The sequence below is a fragment of the Meleagris gallopavo genome, chromosome 2, assembly GCF_000146605.3.
Source record: "Meleagris gallopavo isolate NT-WF06-2002-E0010 breed Aviagen turkey brand Nicholas breeding stock chromosome 2, Turkey_5.1, whole genome shotgun sequence".
NCBI classification, from domain to species: Eukaryota; Metazoa; Chordata; class Aves; order Galliformes; family Phasianidae; genus Meleagris; species Meleagris gallopavo.
This window is the reverse complement of record NC_015012.2, coordinates 924,178-946,851: the sequence shown is the minus strand read 5'-3', so window position 1 is coordinate 946,851 and position 22,674 is coordinate 924,178. Positions and strand designations below refer to the sequence as shown.

Below are 22,674 nucleotides of genomic sequence, written 5' to 3'. Positions count from 1 at the left end.
TAAGCAATGAATAAATTCCTTATACCTATAAATGATGATGTTTTTTAAAAAATGGAGATTAAAAACAGTAAGGAAAAGGAACAGGCTTGCTCCTATAGAAAGCCACTTTTCATATTTATGCCTCTGTGATAAGGACCAGAGGCTTTGGTCAGGCTTGGGTGAGAATGCAGATTTTGGTGAAAGGGAGTTAGATAGAAATATCTTCAGCACTGCTTACATGGGAATCTAATCACCTCTTCATGACTGTACTTTAAAAAGCATGAAATATTTTCCTGTGTGTTCTGCTGGGACCTTAGAAAGGCAGGAATTCTAACTTGGTTCTTGTCCTTCAGCCTGCAGAACTTGTAAGCTGTCGTAGGAAAGATGTGTGCAGTTCAGTGGCAGCTGGACAGAGTGCACTACATTGGTCCTGCTGAGCTAACTCAGCTTTTCTTCATCTCAGACTTAGAACTGTGTGAAAGAGCACGGTCAAGTTCTTCATGGTTTTAGTCGTTTGAAAAGTGTTGGTTCAAATTCACATCAGTCATGTCCCTAGAATTTTGCAATAAGTCTGCTTATGTTCCTGGTGTTACTTTGGATTTAAATCATTGTAAAAATAGAGAGCACAAAGGAGTCATTAAGAAACAAATAGCTTATGGCCTATCAGCTCATTTTATTTGCCTTTTACATTTTGGTCAGGTGCTTCTGCTGTCACAAGACTACGGCAAACACTTGCTAGGAGTTGAAGACCTGTTGCAGAAACATGCTCTAGTGGAAGCTGACATTGCTATTCAGGCTGAGAGAGTGAGAGGGGTCAATGCATCTGCTCAGAAGTTTGCCACCGATGGAGAAGGTAACCAGCAGCCAACATGTCCTTCTTAGATGTAATTATATGTGAGGTTCTCCTTGAGCTTTATTAGTTCTGCAAGGCACATCACATTGAGTTCAGCACTTGAATGAGAAAAACCACCATTATTTGTTCCTTTTCTCCCTGTGTCAATGATTCAAGCAGGGAACTCACTTGAGATTTCAGTTTGCCTTGAGTGTCACATTTTTAACCAGCAGCTGCTGTAACTTTGTAGCATTAATTCCATTTTGTGTTTCTAATACAAGCATTAAGAAATTATGAAATTGAGTGTGGTATTTTCCCCGATTTATGCTAATTCAAAGCAATTCCACTAAATTAATGACATTAGCTAGAGTAGATAATGTTTACTTTTTGTAATATAGATCTGGAGTAGTGATTATTTTTTAACTAATAAGTTTATGAATATCTTACCTTTTTCATCTTTATAAGTTTTTGTCTTTTAGATCTTTTTAAGTTCTAAATGAAGTCTGGGTAGTTCCATTGTTTCAGGAAGCTATGGATTCTTTACTGTAAACTTTGCAGTTGGAGCTATCGGGAGTTAAGAGCTCACGTGTATGTCCCAGATGGAGAGGTGAAAACTGATGGGACCTTGTTGTAACCTACATTCTCTATCTGAACAGGTTACAAGCCATGTGACCCACAGGTTATTAGGGACCGCGTCGCTCACATGGAGTTCTGTTACCAAGAGCTGTGCCAGCTCGCAGCTGAGCGCCGGGCCCGCTTGGAGGAGTCCCGGCGCCTCTGGAAATTCTTCTGGGAAATGGCTGAAGAAGAAGGTTGGATCAGGGAGAAGGAGCAGATCCTTTCATCTGATGACTACGGGAAGGACCTAACCAGCGTCGTCCGTCTCTTGAGTAAACATAAGGCATTTGAAGATGAAATGAGTGGTCGCAGTGGCCACTTTCAGCAGGCGATAAAAGAAGGTGAAGACATGATTGCGGAAGAGCATTTTGGGTCTGAGAAAATCAAAGAAAGAATTAAGGATATTCGGGAGCAGTGGGCTAACTTGGAACAGTTATCTGCCATTAGGAAGAAACGTCTGGAGGAAGCCTCTCTCCTTCACCAGTTCCAGGCTGATGCTGATGACATTGATGCATGGATGTTGGACATCCTCAAAATTGTCTCCAGCAATGATGTTGGCCACGATGAATATTCCACTCAGTCCTTGGTCAAGAAACACAAGGATGTTGCTGAAGAGATTGCAAGCTACCGGCCAACCATTGACTCGCTTCATGAACAGGCAAAGGCTCTACCACAGGAGCATGCCGGGTCTCCAGATGTGCAAGGCAGGTTGTCTGGGATAGAAGAAAGATACAAAGAGGTTGCTGAGCTGACTCGGCTGCGTAAACAGGCTTTGCAGGATACCCTTGCTCTTTATAAGATGTTCAGTGAGGCAGATGCTTGTGAGCTTTGGATTGACGAGAAGGAGAAGTGGCTGAATAATATGCAGATCCCAGAGAAGCTGGAGGACCTGGAAGTGATCCAGCACAGGTGAGAATGGCTTTACCAGGAAGTTTGGGGAATACTGGATGGAAATTTTGTTTGCACCAGCTACCTTTGTCAACTTGCCTGTGACTTCAATTCTCTAATGCCTTTGTGATTTTTATTTGTTTTTTCCAGATTTGAAAGCTTAGAACCAGAAATGAACAATCAGGCTTCCCGTGTTGCAGTAGTGAACCAAATTGCAAGACAGCTAATGCATAGTGGCCATCCAAGTGAGAAGGAGATAAAAGCACAGCAAGATAAGCTCAACACAAGGTAAGTGCAGGCCTAACACTCAGGAAAATGTGACACTGGATGAAGAAAATACAGTGGGGTCACTTGTATTTCTTATATGTCTTTTTTAAATATATTCTGGTATTCCTACCTCAAATATCTTCAAGGAAACCCTTAACTATAAAGCTTCAAAAGCAAAGAGAGCTGTGTCTTTGCAATATTTGATTAACAGGTGAAGTTCTGCAATTAACTTTAACCAGGTCCTGAGTGTATCAGTACCCCAACTTGAGAGGTGGAAGCTTAGCGTAGTGGCTATTATGATAAAAAAGAAACCATGTAATATCTTATCTAAATTAAATCATTTTCTGGCTTCACAGTCCACTGAGAGGGTGTGTTTAGTGTGAAAATCAGAGGTAGCTAGCAATTTTTCACTTAAGGAAAAATTACATTTGTAAGGACTCAGTGTTGCTGATACTTGGCATATTCTAATAAATGCCATAGCTTTGTTAATAGTTTTTTTGATACAACTATTAATAATATGGAAAGGACTGAAAGTAGCATGAATAAGTTAGGTTATTTCATAGCTTCACAAGCTGATTTGAGTAACTGCTCGCTCAGTAATGTTACCAATACTCTTTTCCCTTAGTGTACACACGTCTCGATTTATCTGCCTTTTTCTCCTCATAAATTTCAGATGGAGCCAGTTCAGAGAACTGGTAGACAGGAAGAAGGATGCCCTGATCTCTGCCTTAAGTATCCAGAATTACCACCTTGAATGTAATGAAACCAAGTCCTGGATCAGGGAGAAAACCAAAGTGATTGAATCCACACAAGATTTGGGTAACGATCTGGCTGGAGTGATGGCTCTGCAGCGGAAGCTGACGGGCATGGAACGTGACCTGGTAGCCATTGAAGCTAAGCTCAGTGACCTGCAAAAGGAGGCAGAAAAGCTGGAATCAGAGCACCCTGACCAGGCACAAGCTATCCTTTCACGGCTTGCAGAAATCAACGACGTATGGGAAGAAATGAAGACCACCCTGAAAAAACCGGGAGGAGTCTCTTGGAGAGGCAAGCAAACTTCAGCAGTTCCTGAGAGATCTGGATGACTTCCAGTCTTGGCTATCCAGAACGCAGACTGCAATCGCCTCTGAAGACATGCCAAACACACTGACAGAGGCTGAGAAGCTGCTCACTCAACATGAGAACATTAAGAACGAAATCAACAATTACGAGGAAGACTATCAGAAAATGAGGGACATGGGTGAGATGGTGACACAAGGGCAGACTGATGCTCAGTACATGTTCTTACGCCAGCGCCTTCAGGCTTTGGACACTGGATGGAATGAGCTTCACAAAATGTGGGAGAACAGGCAAAATCTCCTTTCCCAGTCTCATGCCTACCAGCTCTTTCTCAGAGATACCAAGCAAGCGGAAGCATTTCTTAACAACCAGGTAAGTGATCGAGATCCACTTTGTTTCATTTATCATAGAATCATAGAATTCTCATCAAACTCATTTCCACACGTTAACATCATATACTGCAAGGAGCTAACAAACGAGATTGTTCAGCAGGAGAGCTAAGAACAGATACATTATCTTTCTTTTTTTTTTTCTAACTGCAATTTGCTCTTTGTATTTACTTCTAACTGTTCTTAGGAGGCCTTTCTTTTGATATGTGGTGAATCTATTTACAGAGTATACAATGTAGTCTGAGTGCAGTACTTTTACCTCTCTGATTTGTGTTTTAAACACAGGAGTATGTTTTGGCACACACAGAAATGCCCACTACCTTGGAAGGAGCAGAAGCTGCTATTAAGAAACAGGAGGATTTCATGACCACCATGGATGCGAATGAAGAAAAGATCAATGCAGTTGTAGAGACGGGCAGAAGGCTAGTTAGTGATGGGAACATTAACTCTGATAAAATCCAGGAGAAAGTGGACTCTATTGATGACAGGTAAGGTCAGAGTGATAGCAGAATGTAGCTGTTTGTGTTTCATTTCCATTCTCTGAGAGATGGTATTTTATTGGAATCAAGAGGCAAAGCAACATGTTAGAAAATGTCTGTTGCAGACTGTTTTCTTTATCCTGTGTAGAAGTAGGAACTGAACTGTAATGTTTCAAAAATGTGCTTGGCTACCTTAATTAAATGTTACCTCTCCCATTTTCTAGAGACTTATTAGGGAATGAGCTCACTACCCAGAATTTGGCTACAGGAGTGCTGCCACATAGTTCTTGGAGTGTTATCAGACTTCATACTCTAATGGAAGCCGTAGCAGTAGCTATACTTGATTTTACAAGCCTTAAATTTCCTCTGCTATCTCCTAGCTGATTCAGTTACAATAATATATTCCTGTCCTTCCTTTGGGGAATGAACGTGGCTCTTCAAAAGTGTAATTGGCATTTTATCAACCCCACCTACTTGGCTTTGATCGTGTTTTCCAAGTTGTCTGGCTCTTCTGAAATGAGATGAGAAAGCCTTGGTACAAACGCAGCTTTCATCCTAGAAAAAGATTTTTGTTTTGTCTCTTCAGCTGAGGTGCGACTGCTGTAGACATTTTAAGAGTTTCATTTTCTTTTAGAACTGAATGTTCAGTTTTGATAGCTATGATTTATAGTTCTGTCTTCCTTTGGTTTGAATAGTAGTGGAATCTTTCAAAGTGGTTTTCGGCCATGATTATCAGAACACAGCAGTAAGTTCCTGCAGAACTTTTATGTCAAATACTACTGACCACCTTCTGTCAGACTTGCATCCTTCTGCAGCTAGGAAGCTCAGGCTGCCAAATGCTTCTATCTTCCAAGAGCAACTGAACTGAAGCAGTGCAGAAGATGTTGTACCTTTCCTGTTTTAGTAAACATTTCACACCATGTGTGTACCTGCTTTAGCTGTGGCCCAGGGCTTTAAAAAAAGGTGAGTGTTCCTGTTCCCAGAACTTGTGCGAGCCCTCTGGCATCCTAACCTCTAGAACAGCTCATATTTTCATTCTTTCTCTGGCCAGCTTGACTCTCTTTATATTCTGAACAGAATCTGCAAAGACCAAAAAAAGGAAATGATGTGAAAGCAACCTAGGATCTGAGCTTGTTCACTTAATTGGGTTTCCAGCCACAGCAACTTAGATCCCAAGTCCAGGCACATGCAGGTCTCTTTATGTGATGATAACAATTTCCTTTTCTGGAAGACAATGCTCACAGATAAAGGAAGCACTTACATGTGCCTTTTGTTCAACACTGGAACACAGTGAGCTTATCCAGTCAGCACCTTCATTTACTCTCCATTTCCTTAAAGCAGTGATGTGTAGAGGGGCTCCTTCTGCCTATCACTGTGGTGCTCTGATGACTATTTCCCCAGCACAGCTTCTCTGTGTCCCCGTGTCCCTGTGGCACTCTGGTCAGCCACCTGGGCTGTCCTGTCTGCAGCACGTGTGCTGCCCCCACTCAGAAGGATGGTTGAGTCTCAGAGGCTGTATATTTTTTTTAAGCTCACTTTTGTTTTCAACGCATTTCCTCAATTCCAAAGCTATTTATGCGGAGTGCTGCAAAAACCATCCGGTGCACTGCTATCCAGGAAATCCCTGTGATTGCTCTCTGAGCCTGTAAGGATGATAAGCCTGAAGAACAAAGCCTTGGGGCTGAGTGTTGTGGGAGTGGTAGCAAAGGAAGCCTCTTTGGTTTAACAAAAAATTGCTCTCCCAACCAAGCTCCTGTCTTTTGTTATAGCAAAAGACAAAACCAAACAAACTCAAATATGTGCAGTGGCTCCATGCTTCCCGTTCTCTTTGTAGTTTTTTATATTGTTACTAGTGGCTTTTTTTACAGTAATGCTTGCAATCTAAGCCACTGTCCATTGAGAGTGCAGACAGCATTTCGGGCAAAGGCTTACCACCTCAACAGGCATGGGAGCATCAGGAAGGAGAAGAGACTGCAGAAGCTGAGTGAAACTGTGTGGTAGGAGATACAAATTCTACACTATCTTTTAGTGGAGATCAAAATTAAAATAAGTGGGAATAGGGACATGGAGAAAGCAAGAGAAGGAGAAGATGGGTTTGAATAAAGCTACCACAAGGAAAGAAAGTGAATTGCAGCAAGCCATCAGCACACTTGTGGCACACAAGATCTGGTTATCCTGCCATAAAGAAAGTGGCAAATCCAGGTTTTGTGTTTGTACAGCTTTCTACTCAACAGAGAAGTGAAATAATTTTTTTCTCCTTGCTCATTCAGAAAAGAGAATGCCTGCTGTTAGCTGGAACAATTAAATAAGTTTGGACTACCATGCATATATCTCAGTATTCTTAACAGGCAGTAGCATTCGTGCTTTGTGTAAGATTTATTAGAGGCTTTGAAACCCACAGGTTTACAGTTTAACCACAAGAGATGTTGTCAGTTTTCAGCATTGTTGGTCTTCTCAGGGGCCTCTGGGGAGGCAGTCTGGGAGCACTATGGCAACTTTGGTGCTCTGCTCTTGGCGTAATTTCAGTCAGACACATCTTCATGCTAAACATGCATCATTTTCCTATTCTAGATTCTTCATATTGTTGCCAGAAAAGGAAGATATCCCATGCTCTGTTTCCTACCTTATGTTTTCCTTGTAGGTCTAGCTTAGCTTGGACACTTGGATCTGAGGTTACCTCATCACTGTGTACAGAGGAAAGTATCTATTTAATGTAAACCTGGACACTGCTATAATTTAAGTAATATATGTGATTATTTACTTGAGAAAGCAGATGAGTTCAAGCAGTCATTCTAAGTAACTGGAATCTGAAGAGCAAACCATTCTGTGCTAGTGTGGAATTTTCTTCCCAAACAGTTCTAGCAAATCAGTAAGAGCATTCATTGATAACCCAGAGTATGGCAGGATTGGGGTTCCTAGCCCTTCCTTGCTGCACACCTCTCAGAAGAAAAGGACTTTAATAGTAACAACAGCAATCAGCAGTTGAATAATCTTTGTTAACAAACTGCATGCATGAAGCTTTGAGCTCTTCTCCACCTCCAGGGATGCCATGGTGCTCGTGGTGGAGCTGCAGTTTGGGCCATCTTGCAGCCCCTCTGTGCCAGTAGGTTCAAGTGCAGCCAGGGAAGCAGCATGACTGTAAGAAGAGAATTCTGGAATATGTTGCTGGAACTTCTAAAGAATGATTTAGGGAAAACAGACAAGGAATTAATGATGTTTAGATGTAGCCAGTCTGCGTAAGGAGAACATACTAAATGGCTTCTTACGGCCATTTATTCCCGTTAAGAAAAAACACATCAATTCTGTGATGAAAAGATAGGAATTCCTTCCTGTTCCAGCAGTGTCCATCCTCAAAATACCCCAATCACATCTTCAAGTATCCAGTTGAAACCTTGCCAGAATTGGACTCTGTTCTTCTTCAGAGAATACTCACCACTCAGTCTCATTCCAGGCCACCTTGGACAAAGAAACAACATTTTAGTTACTTAGCTCTGAGCACCCAAGATCAGATTTATTTCACTAAAGAAAAGAAACAAAAGTGTTTCATCATCTGTATTATTTCCCTGCATGTTTTCCCTTCAAAGTTCACGAAGTTTCCAGCGCTCTGTGGGAGATATTTTTGTTAGTTTTTTTAAACTCCAGATTTCTCAACATAAGAACTTGTCTGTTCATTCTTTATTCAAATTGGTGTCATGAAAATTCTTCTTTTAGTTTCACAACTTGTGCCCTTTCCAGAACACTTGAGTCTAGAATGTAATCCACCTTTAAATCTATGAGATCATCATGATAGAATCACCCAAACAATTCCTTGCTTCACTTTAGCAACTAGAATAATGCACTGTATTTGCCCAAACATATGTAAATGAGCCAAGAAGGAGCTGAATCAAACCCACTGATGTTAGCTACCTTGCAGTGGTTTTTCCTGAGGCACAATTTACGTGTCCTTTCCTTTGTACTCTCTGATAACACCTGCCAAAATGTCAAGATTACCTGGGCTTGGACTCCAGCCTCCTGCTTTGACAGCTACATGTGTCTTCCCTGCCATCTGATCTGTAACTCCGCTGATTACAGCTACAGCTATACAGATGCTGCTTGTATTGAGACAATAGAGAAGCTGTTTGCAGTCCTTCGAACAGTTCTCTCCTATTCCTCTGTCTGCAACTCTATTGCTTTTACGTAAAACTTATCCTCAGGTAATCCTCATGTTTCTGAAGGCACTGCTCTCTTCCCAGTTTTTTGCTCTGGTGATTTGTAGATCAGGAAAAGTGGTACATTAAGCCAGTTTTGTCAACGTAATTTATGGCCCTCAAGGACGTTGTGAGCCTCTGGAGATTTCTGCTAACGTGGATTTATTTAGCTATTGCTCTTGTGTTCTGAGATCATCTTATAAATGGCCACCCTATAAAATAATTTCCTACTCTCTATCCTTATTAATCTCATTCCATTACGTAGCACAGTGGCATTTTAAGAGCACGCCCAATGAATATGATCAAATCTTACACGGCAAGCAATAAATAAAAATCATCTTCTTTACTCTGCCTCCATCTACATTGCAGTACAAATAACAAAGCTGCTGAATAACAGGGGTAGCTATTCCAAATGAAGCATCAGTCAAAAACACGTTCAGTGCTACGTGGGGAATGGGCTCAACAGGCATCATGTCTGCTTGGAGAGCCCACCACGTCCTGTGGGATTGGGATGAGCTCAATCCATCCTTCAAGGGGATGCAGTTAACAAATCAAACATAGGGCTTTTTGTCTAACCTTTGGTTTTCCTCTCCAGTGAATGTTAAATGCTCTGAGAAATACATTCCAAGGTGCATAATGCTTCTATTGGCAGAAATACATAACCGTGTCGTGTCAGTTGTGTTAAGTACAGCATTTGGAAGGTTATATAAATGACTGCAGCTTTGTTACCAGAAGGAGGTGCAGAGCCATCGAGGAGGTATATTATGAAGAGCATTACAGCAAATATGCGCCGTGCAAAGGCTCCGTAGTGTGAGGCCCCATTGCTGCAGTATTGAAGATTGTTTTCTTATGTTTTTTGGCAAACAGTCTGAACTTTCCTATGGTCTTGAAATTAATGCTCCAAATTCTGTACGTAACGCTTGTGAAATCCCGCTGATTTCAAAATTTTCCCTGTGTATTTAACTGGTCACAAAAACAGATACGTGCTGAACTTAAGTAACCACACTAAATAACACATTCATGTCTGAACTTCAAACATGCCCTTCATTTGTGAGGTAATTAAAGACATGCCATACGCTTATGCAATGTATGTATCCCAGAGAGGCTACAGAAATGAGCAACCCAATTTTGCATGGAATGCCTATTTCAAGATTGCTGTTATTTTTTTTGGCTAGACATAGGAAGAACCGTGAAGCAGCCAGTGAACTTCTGATGAGACTGAAGGATAACAGGGATCTTCAGAAGTTTCTTCAGGATTGTCAAGAGGTAAATTATCTCCTTTCAGTGGTATCACTGAAGCATCCCTACCCCCTATTTGTTTGGAGTAGTCAGTATTTGGCAATCAAACCATCCAAAGGTATTTAGTATGGAGTAAACAATTCACAAAACAAAACCAGACACCTAGAACCCTCAAAAATTAACCCGTTTGTTGTATAAACTGGTTTTTCTCCAGCTGTGGTATAAGTTAATCACCCAGAATGTAGATTAGCATTGAGCTGTCATACTAAGAATTTTTAGGGCTTTGTATGTATATCTGGCCTGATCCAGGAAATTTCCTCAAGTGATTTGTACGGGATGCTAGTCAGAAAAATAGATGCTTAGAAGAAAGGAGAGCAGATGTAATAGGGGTAGTTTTTAATGTGTGATTTACCTGATAGTTTGCATGTGCTTAAAATTATTAGGAACCATGACATTTAAAAAAAAATCAAAACCAGAAATCCTTTCCAGATTTTCAGGTGGCTTACTTGGACTCTTCACTCTGACAGCAACATTTTACAGTTCAAATAGCCTTGTTCCTAGCATGAGGAATTAAGTGAGCAATTTTCAGGATATTTCCTGCAATACTGATAAGTACTGAGGATGGCACAGGCCTTGCCTGTGACATGTGTTAAACGCTGGCTGTCTGTACCTGAAGCCTGCAAAGAAAGGTGACTGTGCGGAAAATGCTTTTAATTTCAAGTTTAATTTCAATAAGGCCTTAGCCTTATGTTTTAGCCAGCCAAGGGAGACTGGAAGTCACTCCAGTGTGTCCAACTGGAATTGCCCCACAGCTGGGATTTTGTACAAGCAATCATACAAAATGACACTCACAAACTGGGCAGATGATGTTTACTGCTTAGTTGCCTAGATGCAGTCTGTCTTCCTGCATTGCGTAAGCTGACCAGAAACTTGGCTTAAATGTTCCTTCCTTGGTAGTAAAAACATGACAGATTAGCAAAAATTCTGCTGTTATTAGCAACAGCTTCTTCCTTCCTCTGTAACATTTCTAATACAAAAATCCCCCTGGTTCTTGGAGCAGTTCTAGCTTCTGTGTCAATGTGGTTGTTCCCTAGGGTTTTTTCCCCCCCCAAAGTCACTGAAAGAAAAAGGAACACATAAAAGCTCCAGTGTCTGGCTACCTGAATGCCTTTTCTCTTGATTGTTTTTCTCCAGCCACTGAAGTCTGGATGTCTCAACTGAGCTTTTCGAAGATAGAATGTACAATATCAAAACATTATACATTTCTCCAATCCTTTTTCAGAGGATATTAGCCACGGTGACAATTGAATGCTAGTTTTCTGAGAGAACAGCCACGATGAGATGTAGGATGTGTATCGGTGGGATTACAAAGTGCCTATTGATACCTGCATCGGGCCAGAGGGACTGTGCCACTTCCAGCACAGCTGCCAGCACTGTGCCCTACAGAACCCAGGGAGGGATGGGAGCCAGAGGAGTACCTTGCCCTTTGCTCTTTCATTACCTCTGACCAGGAAGCTGAGTGCTCTTAGCAGGCAGATTTGAATCAGTTCTGTTTCACTGGGCAGTGATCCCTCATCTTTTCTGCCTGCTGCATTCGGGGGGGCTCTCAATGCAGGGAGAGGCTGAGTGCCTTCTGCAGTGAGCTCCTTCCCTTGGGCAGCTGCCTTCATCAGCAGCCCTCCATGCTGAAGTGTGGCCTCCTGCCCTCTGCGTCCTGCCCCTGGCTGGAAGAGAGGCAATGAGCAGGGTTGGTGGCACTTGAGGAGGTGGCAGGGAATGCTCAGAACAACAGCTCAGCTGTGATAAAGCTTAGCTCTGGGTCACAGGTGAAGAAAAGTGCAGCAGATTTTCGTGTTGTTAGGAGATGCACTGGGACAGCAAATCCCGGGGTGCTGCTTTTTTTGTCACATTCATAAATATGAATGTATTAAATAAATTGTCTGAGGGAATGAAACACAGTGACGAGGAAATTCAGAGGAGGGAGGGGATTTGATAAATTCTGCTGTTTCGTTTTCTTGGTCTTCCTGCCATTCCACAGCTCACCTTGGAGAAGATTACAGCTGATCTTCCCTGTAAGCACATGAAGCTGAGCACTGCCTGGGCTTGTTTCCCTGGGGATGCCACAGTGAAAGCATTAGGCTGGACTGCACATTTCTGTCTGCCTGCTGCGTGCGCCGGCTTCATGGCCTGAGAGCTAGCTTTGCTGCCATTAGCAGCTGGCTCATGTTTTCCTGGGTAAATGAGTACCCCAAACATCAGGCACTGTTTTAGCAAATGATTGTATAATTTTTTAAATTCAAGCCTGTGCTGAAGATACCGACTTCCAGGGACCATAGTGCTTTCAAAGTCCAGACTTTAATAGTCACCCTGAAGTGCTTTGTTTGTGCTTCTGTGTTATCAGAAGGAGTAGAAAAGCACTGTGAAAGTCAGAGCTGAGGGTTTTATCCTGGCAGCCACCAGCTGACTGCATACCTCCATCCGTCCATGTGTCAGCTGACCCCATCTGCTGAACAGACCTTCCTCGAGGAAGCACTTTTAAATCCTCAGAAGGCTTAATGCAGTGGCTGAGTAAATGCAAACAATGAAAGATGAGCAGTGCAGTTTTCAGACTATAGCAGCTGTCTTCTGGCTAGAAAGGCAGGAGTGAAGCCCCTTGTTTCAGGCTGCACAGCAGTCCTTGATGTAGCCTGTGACTGTTAAGTGTCCTGGCAGCCTGCTACCTGTAATCTTTGAAGCCTACGGAGATCTTCATTAACATGAGTATTTTTCTGTTTAGACTTGAAAGCAAAATCAAATGAGTTTCTTTGATGGTTTAGGTTTTTGGTTTTTATTTTTTTATTTTTATTTTTTAATTGCTTTGATTTTTCTCTTTTTGTAGAACTCAACAGTACCCATAAGGGACAATTTTTCAAAGTCTTCTCTATCTGAATGAATTCGTTGTCCTTTATCCTGAGCACTTAGCGGGGAACTGGCAAGTCCTGCCTGTGCTCTGTTACTCTTTTTGTCAGGCTGCTTCCTCGGCAAGAGGGCGTGCATCACAGATGTGCCATTCTAGGAAAAAGGCTCAGATTTGTTTTGACATTTTGCTCTTTGACAGCTAACTTTATATATGCAGAAATTAAATCTTTTTGCAAGTTCTGTAAACATTCCGATGAGTGGTTTTTCTCATCCACACCTTAGGAACAGATTGAGCAGACTCATAATGAGGAAATTGGATGTTGGCTGCTACGATCACTTTCACATTCCATTTGCCCTTGGCCAATGAGCTATTTATAAAGTATGGATTTTTCCCCAGTGTTGACCTGAGAACTGCTCTCGTTGTCTTTGTATTTGAGGAAAATCAGAACACAGTCAGCTTTGGATTTTATGTAATGGCAAAAGGAATGTCTTTAGTACCAAGAACCTTGTTGGAGGCCAGACAAATAAACAAATTCAAGTATTTATTTAACCTCTGTAAAGAAAAGATGGTATGTGGTGTAAATTAATAATCTAAGACCATCTTTATTCTTAAGGCTTTTAATGCAGATAGAACTACCGTGCTTCTTCTCATTCAGAGTTTCCATGAAAGATTTACCACAGGCTCTGTGTTGCTGTGGAGAGTGACTTTGGCACACCACTCCATTTGTGTGTACTTCTGCTGTGTCCTGGGGAAACCAGTAAGGCTCCACGGGGGTGTGGTGGTGACATTCAGGTCTTCTCAAGTAGCAAGCACAATGAATAATGTTGCAAGGGAAGGACAGCACAAAAGTACTGTGGCCACAAAGTAGGACGTGTCGCTGCTTCTTTTCCTGTTGAGCTGGTGGAGACCTCCGTATTTGATTTTGCTCGTGATGGAACTGGTTCCTTTCTGTCTGGGTTTGGGGTTGTTTGTACGTCAGAGATGGATGTTAGTTGTTAAGGAGGCAGATCCTTGACTGAATCCTGAGTAAAAACAGTCTGTGAATCCTATGCGTTTTGATACTTTGCATTATTTCCTGATACAAATATTATTATGAACACCTGTGTGTTTTCTTTTTCAGCTCTCACTTTGGATCAATGAGAAGATGCTTACAGCCCAGGATATGTCTTACGATGAGGCAAGGAACCTGCATAGCAAATGGCTGAAGCATCAGGCATTTATGGCAGAACTTGCATCCAACAAAGAATGGCTGGAGAAGATTGAAAAGGTAACTACAGAATGTCCAAAATGTGCCCCCGTCTGTGTCAGAGATGGTTATGCACAAAGAGGAGATCTGTTCTTCTGCAGGACTGGTCCTTGTATCGTGTGTTCAGATGAGTCAAAAGGAGGTCTTGTTACTGTAGGATAACTATCTGTCTCATTTTGTCTCCAGCAGACCCGTTTTATTCCTCATCCATCATAAATATTTTTATCCAAGACACATTCATAGAACACATAAAGGCTAAGTTGACAGTTAGATTTTGCCTAATCATTCTTACCTGTTAGGAGTAAGGTAGAACCTATTTTTCATACCCCAGAAGTGAAGAGGGCAAATGTTGTGATTTGAGCTAATAAAGGACAAGTACAGGCCGGGAAATAACTGAACATAGATAAATGTAGACACACATACCACCGTGTTGGTTGTCATTCTTTCAGGAATTTCAGGCAGCCTTTTCACATGCCAACTTAATGTAAGAAGTAAAAGTACAGCCAGTTTTGTAATTAATTAATAGATGCACAGCTCCGTGTCACCAACTTACTATGAAGGCTTTTACATTCTGTCATGAGCTGTGCTTTTTTCCCACCAATTTCTCATGTGCAACTTCGGGAAACTAGGAAAGAAAATTAAACTGTCTTTAGTCCCGACAGTGAGGTTTCTGTTCAGTGTAAGTTAGCTTAATTGCTTATTTCCTTTCCCGCTTTGGCACTCTGTATCCCATTAGAGGCTTTTCTCTGATCTGCAAATAGCAATACCCTTTAATGGTGTAATTAAAAGGCTGCTCTTAGTACTGGATGTACTTTTTTAGTAATGCTAGCACATCCTCATTCTTCACCTCTGAAAAATCAGATTGCAGCGAAGTACCAAAGTTTTGTATTGAGTCACAGCTGACAATCACTGTGTTCATGTTTTCAGGGTCACTGCCAGTAAGTGTTCTGGGCTGTCAGTAGTGTTGACATCAGAGAAATTCATCCGTTGTTAGCACCACCTAGCTGCAGAGGTAGAAGTATAATGAGAAATAAAGAATTTCCAAGCACTCCCTTGGTGAGGTGCCCCAGGGAAGGCAGGTGGGCAGCTTGTTCAGCTGCAGCTCCCATTCTGTCACACAGGTGTGCGGGGCAGCCTGCCCCACTCCAGTCCAAGCAGCATCCCTGGAAGTCCCACAGAGGAACATGAGTGGTGGGGACAAGAAAAGAGGTGTTGCTTGACCTTCCTGTTGCCAAAAAACTCTTTTCCTTGCAACAGAAGGATGTGGGAGATGTTGTTCTGGAAAGAGTCACTGGATAATTGGAGATAGAAAGTGAGTGGTTGATGTTGCCAGCAGATGAAAAATCATGAATGCTTGCTAATTGGAATAATTTCACTAGCCGTCTGTGAGTGCTCCTGATGAGAAACCATTTTGCTTGCTCTTTGCTTTGCAGGAGGGAATGCAGCTCATTGCAGAGAAACCAGAGACTGAAGCTGTAGTGAAAGAAAAGCTGACGGGTCTTCATCAGATGTGGGAAGAGCTCGAATCCACTACTCAGACCAAGGCTCAGCGTCTCTTCGATGCAAACAAGGCAGAACTTTTTACCCAGAGCTGTGCTGATTTGGATAAGTGGCTGAATGGTTTGGAGAGCCAAATTCAGTCGGACGACTACGGGAAAGACCTCACCAGTGTCAACATCCTATTGAAGAAACAGCAGGTAAAGAGAGCACAGGTTACAGAGCAGGCATTGAGCATCTACCTGCACTCAGAGGAGTGGGAGGGGAGATCCTTTCAATTTAGAAAAAATCTTATTATCTTTTCCTTCTTCTTCTTGCTCCATTTATCTTTAAGAAAAAGCAAAAACATTCAGAAACAAATCAGCCATACATTTCTTGATGCAATCACTCCCTTGTACTTCCTTCCCTCCATACTCTATTGTCTATTATCACTGGTGGTAGTCCTCCAGTTACCAGTGCCTGCATGCTACCCAGATGTGTCCAGTGCTGGTTGGTCCCTGGTTTCTTGCAGTAAAGACAGCGAGGACATCAGGGAACAGTGAAGCTCTCATCTGCAACTAGCAATGCTCTGACATTGTTCAGTGTAACTTGTGAACGACTCATAGAAGTGATTTATCTGCACCCTGTTGGCCAGATTTGCACAAATAGGCATAACAGGAATACTGGCAGGTGGCTGCAGTTGCGAAAGAGTGAATCTGTGTTTAAACCTTGTACTTTGCAACAGGAATATGACAATGATTATTAATACGATAAACCCTTACCAGCATCTGGTCTTCCTTCTTATGATGCTATTGACATGCCCTAGTTTTATAAATTGCTTTTACCCTATTTTTGAAGCCTTTTTGCCATGTTTCTGTTTTAGATGTTAGAGAATCAAATGGATGTTCGTAAGAAGGAGATAGAAGAGCTACAAAGCCAGGCACGGGCTCTAAGTCAAGAAGGGAAGAGTACAGATGAAGTAGATGGTAAACGCCTTACTGTTGAAAAGAAATTTTTGGAGTTGTTGGAACCTTTGAATGAAAGAAAAGCAAACCTGCTGGCCTCCAAAGAAATCCACCAGTTCAACCGGGACGTGGAGGATGAAATTGTAAGTACCAAAGAAGTCTCGTTCCTCTGACACTGGGAGACACGTCTTTCACAGAGCTTAGGATAAACCTTTCAATCATGTCTCAATAGCATGTTATAGTAATGCTGCTTTTTGCAGCTTGTTAACGCTCTCTTTTGTTCTAGCTGTACCTGGGGTTGCATTAAAACAGATGTGCTCTTTTTCTCTTGCTTTCAGTTGTGGGTTGGAGAGAGGATGCCTATAGCAACATCTACTGATCACGGACACAACCTCCAGACTGTGCAGCTACTGATAAAGAAAAATCAGGTAGGTGCTGTCAGGACTCCCTACCTGTTACTTCTCCTTAGCACTGGCTAGTTGAGTAAAGAAAGGCCTGGGGCAAAATTATGGATGCTTCAGTGGTGGTGTGATTGTGGTGGGGAGTGGCATATTCCAGGACACCCTTGATGGCCAGAGCCCCAGTTTAACCGCAGGATCTGAGGACATGTGTTTTGCTGTCCCTCTACAGGTGAGACCCCTGACCAGCATTTCTTTTTTGTTCGTCTGTGTTTCTCCTTTATAGACACTTCAGAAAGAAATCCAAGGACATCAGCCTCGTATTGATGATATTTTTGAGAGGAGTCAAAACATTATCACAGACAGTAGCCCGAACGCTGAAGCAATTCAGCAGAGACTTGCAGACTTGAAGCAGCTGTGGAACCTCCTAATTGAGGAGACAGAGAAACGCCACAAGCGCCTGGAGGAGTCTCACCGGGCACAGCAGTACTACTTCGATGCTGCTGAGGCTGAGGCCTGGATGAGTGAGCAGGAGCTTTACATGATGTCAGAAGAGAAAGCCAAGGTGAGCGGCTTTGCTGTGACACTAGTTTGATTTTAATTGCTTAGCTACAGGCGGGCAGGTGACATAATTTAATATGTCACTAATGTAACGTAAACAAACCCATTTCCCTTCTGAAAGCTCCAGCGATCATCTCTTCTGTCGGTTCTGACATCTCAGACAGTGTGGATGATAGGCCTTGCTGCAGAGTCCGTGAAGCAGGCTCAGACTGTGCATGGCAACTGGGTGCTTTCCTTTACTGGAAAGTGAGATTTACCAGTACAGTCCAGTTAGATCAAGATTCCTATCAGTTCTGAGTCACTGGGAACAGCACGTTGCAGCTGTCTGTGAAGCTGGCCTGGTGGTCAGTCAGCTGCTGGCCTGTCCTTACTCCCGGCATAGTGAAATCAAAACAGCATCAGACCATACCAGACTAGTTGAACTCCTATTTTCCAATAGTGTGGCAGGTACATGAATGTGCTGTGTTCATTTATTTGATAAAATAAAACCCAGCTTAGTATTTGTATAACACATTTCATGCTTACCCTTCTGTTAACAAAGATTTGTATCCCTTTTTACATTTAAGCAAGGCAAATGGAAAGGATTATTAGTGTCAGCGGTTGATAACAAAAAATATTTTCCTGAAAAGGCTTATTGACAATATTAATTGACATTGAGAGTTGTTATTTATTTTTTCTTTTCAACACGTGAGAAGTTTTTATGAGAATGCTCCCAAATGCTTTGGTGAAGAAGCCTTTGGCATGAGCTCGTTAGGATTTCTTGTCTTAATCCAGGCTGTAGTTGGAAAGCCTGACCAGTGAGGTACCTAAAACTGTTCCACTTTTCTGAGCTCTCCGCTATTGCTGATGTTGTGTAAACACACAAAGAACTTCATAGAAGAAGAAATTGAATGTGCTCAATTTGCAGCTGATGTGGTTTTGTTCTGCATCCCAGAGGAGCTGTTGCAATTCACTCTTTTTTTCTCATTATTTTACTTTCTGTGTGTCCACCATTTACTGAGAGCTCAGTTGTTAATTTACAACCATCAGAGGTTTGGAGCAGTTCTTTATAAATCCTTGTGGCTGCTGCTCTTTGCTCGTACAACAAGATGAGTTTGCAGAGTCTTTCAGTGAGTGGGGAGAACGGACCTTCATTTTCTGTCACCATTACAGGATGAACAGAGTGCAGTATCCATGTTGAAGAAACACCAGATTTTGGAACAGGCTGTGGAAGACTATGCTGAGACTGTGCACCAGCTTTCAAAGACCAGCAGAACTTTGGTGGCAGATAATCATCCTGAAAGGTATTAAATGCTGTTTTTAATTGTTTAATAGTTCAGTCACTTCGCTGGCTAATTCTGATGCATAAAGACCATAATAAAGAGAAAATAACTCTGGAGACTGTACAGGAGAAGCTGAGTTGAGTTTCACTCAGTTCAAGATGCATGTTGGACCAACCTGATTTGGCCAGACACTGGATTTTAGGAGAAACAGCATGCTGAGTGCAGTATTCTGACCTGAACAGTATGTCCAACTGTTGACTTCTGGGTAGAACTACACACATTCAATAAATGCCTGTTGTGCCTTTTATACGGGCTAGTGATGTCAGGTCTGCCAGCTCTGCTGAACTGAGTGGAAGTACAGCAATCCTGAGAGACAAGGATCCATCTTCACTCTTTCAGCCAGATTTATATCCAGATCATAGGGTGACAGCTATTTGTCCTTCTGTCTTTGGGGAGTGCTCCCCAAGATCTACTTCTTCTCTTGAAGATTTCAGAAGAATCAGACTTGAGTCTGTGTTTTAAACATGGGCATTGTAACATCTGGGTTTTGGTTAATTTGTCTCAACATTCATAAATGGTTTTCCCTGTGGGAGAATTGAAGAAGAGCAAGAGCTGTTTTGTTCTAAGAGCTGCAGCTAAGCTAACAGAATCCTCCTTTGGCTTTGACTATGAGGCTGATTTGATGATGAGGCTAATTTGATGATGAACTGCCCTAGCTGTGCAGATAGGAAGATAGAACAATCTTAGCAAAAACATTCTCCACCACTGGTAAAGGTTGTTATTTAACTCAAAAGCACTCTCTTGTGGTCATCAGAATTTCCAACGAGAGTGGATTTCCTGTCTGGGCTGGCCGAGTACTGTAATAACAGAATCATCTTTATATGGAGGTGGGAAGGCAGAACTATATGACTCACAAAAATAGGTGAAAAGATAAGGCAAGTAGAGACATTAATTGCTTTTGGAAATGCTGAGCTTTAGGGACTAAGAAACCCATCAGTGCTTCTGAACTTTGGAGCAAAATTTAAATGAAAATGAAATGTTCCTTGACTCAGCAGCTCAAATCCTGCTTATTGTTATGGGAAAAAACTCTAGGGTAATCTGTGGTGAAACAAATGGACATCTTGGTTCCTAGCTTTACTTTCTTAAGCCAACAGGCTTATATGTACATGGGGCAGAAAGAGTTCCAGCTAGTGCAGTCGGCTGTTCCAGCAGAGGATCAATCCAGGGTGTCTGAGCCAAATTTCTGCATACAGCAGGCACGCTTTCTGGGTGTTAAACTCCCAAGAGTGTTTTTTTTCCTCATTTTATTTTTTTCTTTTAGTTGTTATTTGTAAAAGACAGTGAGGATTCAGTGTTCTTTGTTTTTTTTTCAGCGAGCGTATCAGCATGCGCCAGTCCAAAGTGGATAAGCTGTATGCAGGCCTGAAGGATCTAGCAGAAGAGAGAAGGGGCAAGCTGGATGAGAGACACAGGTTGTTCCAGCTGAACAGAGAGGTGGATGACCTGGAGCAGTGGATTGCTGAAAGGGAGGTGGTGGCAGGATCCCATGAGCTGGGACAGGATTACGAACACGTCACTGTAAGTTTTTTGGATATGGCTGCAGGTTTGCCCTTTTTTTGCACACAGCAAACAAGTAGATGGTCGATATAACTGGTTTGAATGGTTTGTTCTGATCTCTTTGTGACTGTGACCTTGGATGAATGTGTTTCTTTGTGTTTCAGATGCTACAGGAGCGATTCCGAGAGTTTGCCCGAGACACTGGAAACATCGGACAGGAGCGCGTCGACACCGTTAACCACATGGCTGATGAGCTCATCAACTCTGGACATTCAGATGCTGCCACAATTGCAGAATGGAAGGATGGTCTCAATGAGGCCTGGGCTGATCTCCTGGAGCTCATTGACACGAGAACACAAATTCTTGCAGCCTCTTATGAACTGCACAAATTTTACCATGATGCCAAGGAAATCTTAGGACGCATTCAAGACAAACACAAGAAACTGCCAGAAGAGCTTGGTAGAGACCAAAACACAGTGGAAACACTACAGAGAATGCACACAACGTTTGAACACGACATCCAAGCGCTCGGCACACAGGTGTGTACCAAGTAATAAGACTGTCTGTGGATGTAGAAACTTGAGCTGCAGAGTGCTTCCACTGCATTTGGCCCCAGAGGCTGGCAGGCTGAGTGCTGGCAGCTACTTTCCAAGTGCATTCCTAGAGGAATTACTTCTTATGCATCATTTTCTTATCTGTTTTTCAACTTCTCTTTATTGCAGTAGGTTAGTTTCCCTAAAACAGAAATCCATGGATTTCTGGACGGATCAGAACATTATTCCTTCTCCTGCCCTTGTTTGGAGAAGCAGTCATAAAAGCTCAGAATTTAGAAAAGTTCTGTGATGTCACCTGCCAGTCTCAGCCTGCTGTGTGCATAGGAATGAAGTGTGGTTATAGAGGTGTGAGGATAACACACCTGAGCTCCTCAGAAGGCCTTTTTCTGATGCTCCAAGCAGCTGCAGCATTAGCAGGACACCAAGTCGCCAGTACAATAGAAAAATAAATACTTACTCTCAAAGAAAAATTTTCATTTGACTTAGGATATTGTCTCTTTAGGCAATTTCTGAAAGTCATTGAAGAGATGTTAACTCTCTCAAGAATTTTTAATATACGGGGGTAACATGGAATACAGTTTTCAGGTTTCTCTGTTCTGAATGTTGTTCTTGGATATTATTCATGTAAGTTGTGCTGGAGGCCACCTTAGGTTCGCTTACTCCTTGTGCCACGTTCACCTTGGTGAACACGAGCCACAACTGGCTGTCCATGGAAGAAAGAAGGAAGGATATGTGGGGGGGCAGAAGCAATTATAAAGAGATGTGTGAACTTTCAAAACAGAAAGCAAACCACAACAACAAGAAACAGCACCACCGACAGAAAAAACCCACCTTCCTCTGCTAGGTACTTTTCCATTTTCTTTTCTGAGTGGCAGAGAACGTCTGGATCCCTACGGAGAAGAGAGACTTGGTTATGAGTTTATGCTTTTGGACATGGATATTCTTTTTTATGATGCTTGTAATAGCATTCTGCAGAAATTTCAAGTGCATAGTCCAAGCTAAGATTTTGAAAAGCAGCCAAACTTGATCTAATTCTTTATCTTGTGAAGCCAAGGTATGATAACTAGAAGAAGGCAGCTGTTCATCCAACACGCTTAGGATTCTACACCAAAAAAACAGTGTTCAACTGCCAGAATGAGAATTTTGGAAAGGAACCACATGTTTAAGAAATGGGGGAATTAAGACTGACTGCATTTATCCCAGTAGGACGGAAAAGAGAGCTTTTATGGCTGAGCTGCCTGCCAGCTCTCTATTATGTTGCAATATACATAGTTGTTTACACTAGTATAAAGGAGGTGTAGCAACCATTGGATTTTTCAAGTGTTTTACTTTCAGGAGCTGTAGATTTTATACATAAAATGAGAGACATTCGCAAAATACCAATTCTAGTCTCTCAAAAGGTAATTAGAATCAAGACCTAAATGAGGGAATATGTAATCATAGTGCAGAGCTATGGTGAATCACTGTGGTAGTGGCATCATACATGTGCTTCCAGCTAGTAATTTTGCATTCAAACTTTTTTAAAATAAAAAATTGATTAGAAAAGAGCTAATGGAGTTGAGAAAATGTGTGAAATGGTCAAGAAATAGCATTTGATGTTCCCAGAGAGAGTTTGAAAGGAAAAGAGTTTCCAAATAGCAGAAGGGTCTTGCATTTCCAAATTTGCTGCTGTTTGAAGTCATTATCTACATTTTTGGAAAAGCATCTCTTACATCAGCCAGGGTTGCTGTTTTGATACAGGAGTTCCTGAGTGGCGTTCTGTCACTTGTGTGGGAGGAAGAAAACTTGATGAGGAATTTGTTCCCTTTTGGCCTAGAAT

The 22,674-nt window shown here is 42.1% G+C and overlaps 1 protein-coding gene across 1 annotated transcript in view; it reads left to right on the top strand.

The window, feature by feature from the left end:
- Positions 1-22,674, top strand: part of SPTBN1 (spectrin beta, non-erythrocytic 1) — a 90,130-nt gene that overhangs the window by 50,578 nt on the left and 16,878 nt on the right. Inside the window, 15 exon segments of the mRNA XM_010706345.3 lie at positions 679-832; positions 1,468-2,338; positions 2,468-2,605; positions 3,258-3,603; positions 3,605-4,015; positions 4,318-4,520; positions 9,874-9,964; positions 13,957-14,103; positions 15,516-15,779; positions 16,442-16,666; positions 16,862-16,951; positions 17,208-17,486; positions 18,635-18,765; positions 20,118-20,322; positions 20,466-20,840. Of these exon segments, the coding sequence (XP_010704647.1) occupies positions 679-832; positions 1,468-2,338; positions 2,468-2,605; positions 3,258-3,603; positions 3,605-4,015; positions 4,318-4,520; positions 9,874-9,964; positions 13,957-14,103; positions 15,516-15,779; positions 16,442-16,666; positions 16,862-16,951; positions 17,208-17,486; positions 18,635-18,765; positions 20,118-20,322; positions 20,466-20,840 (3,930 nt within the window).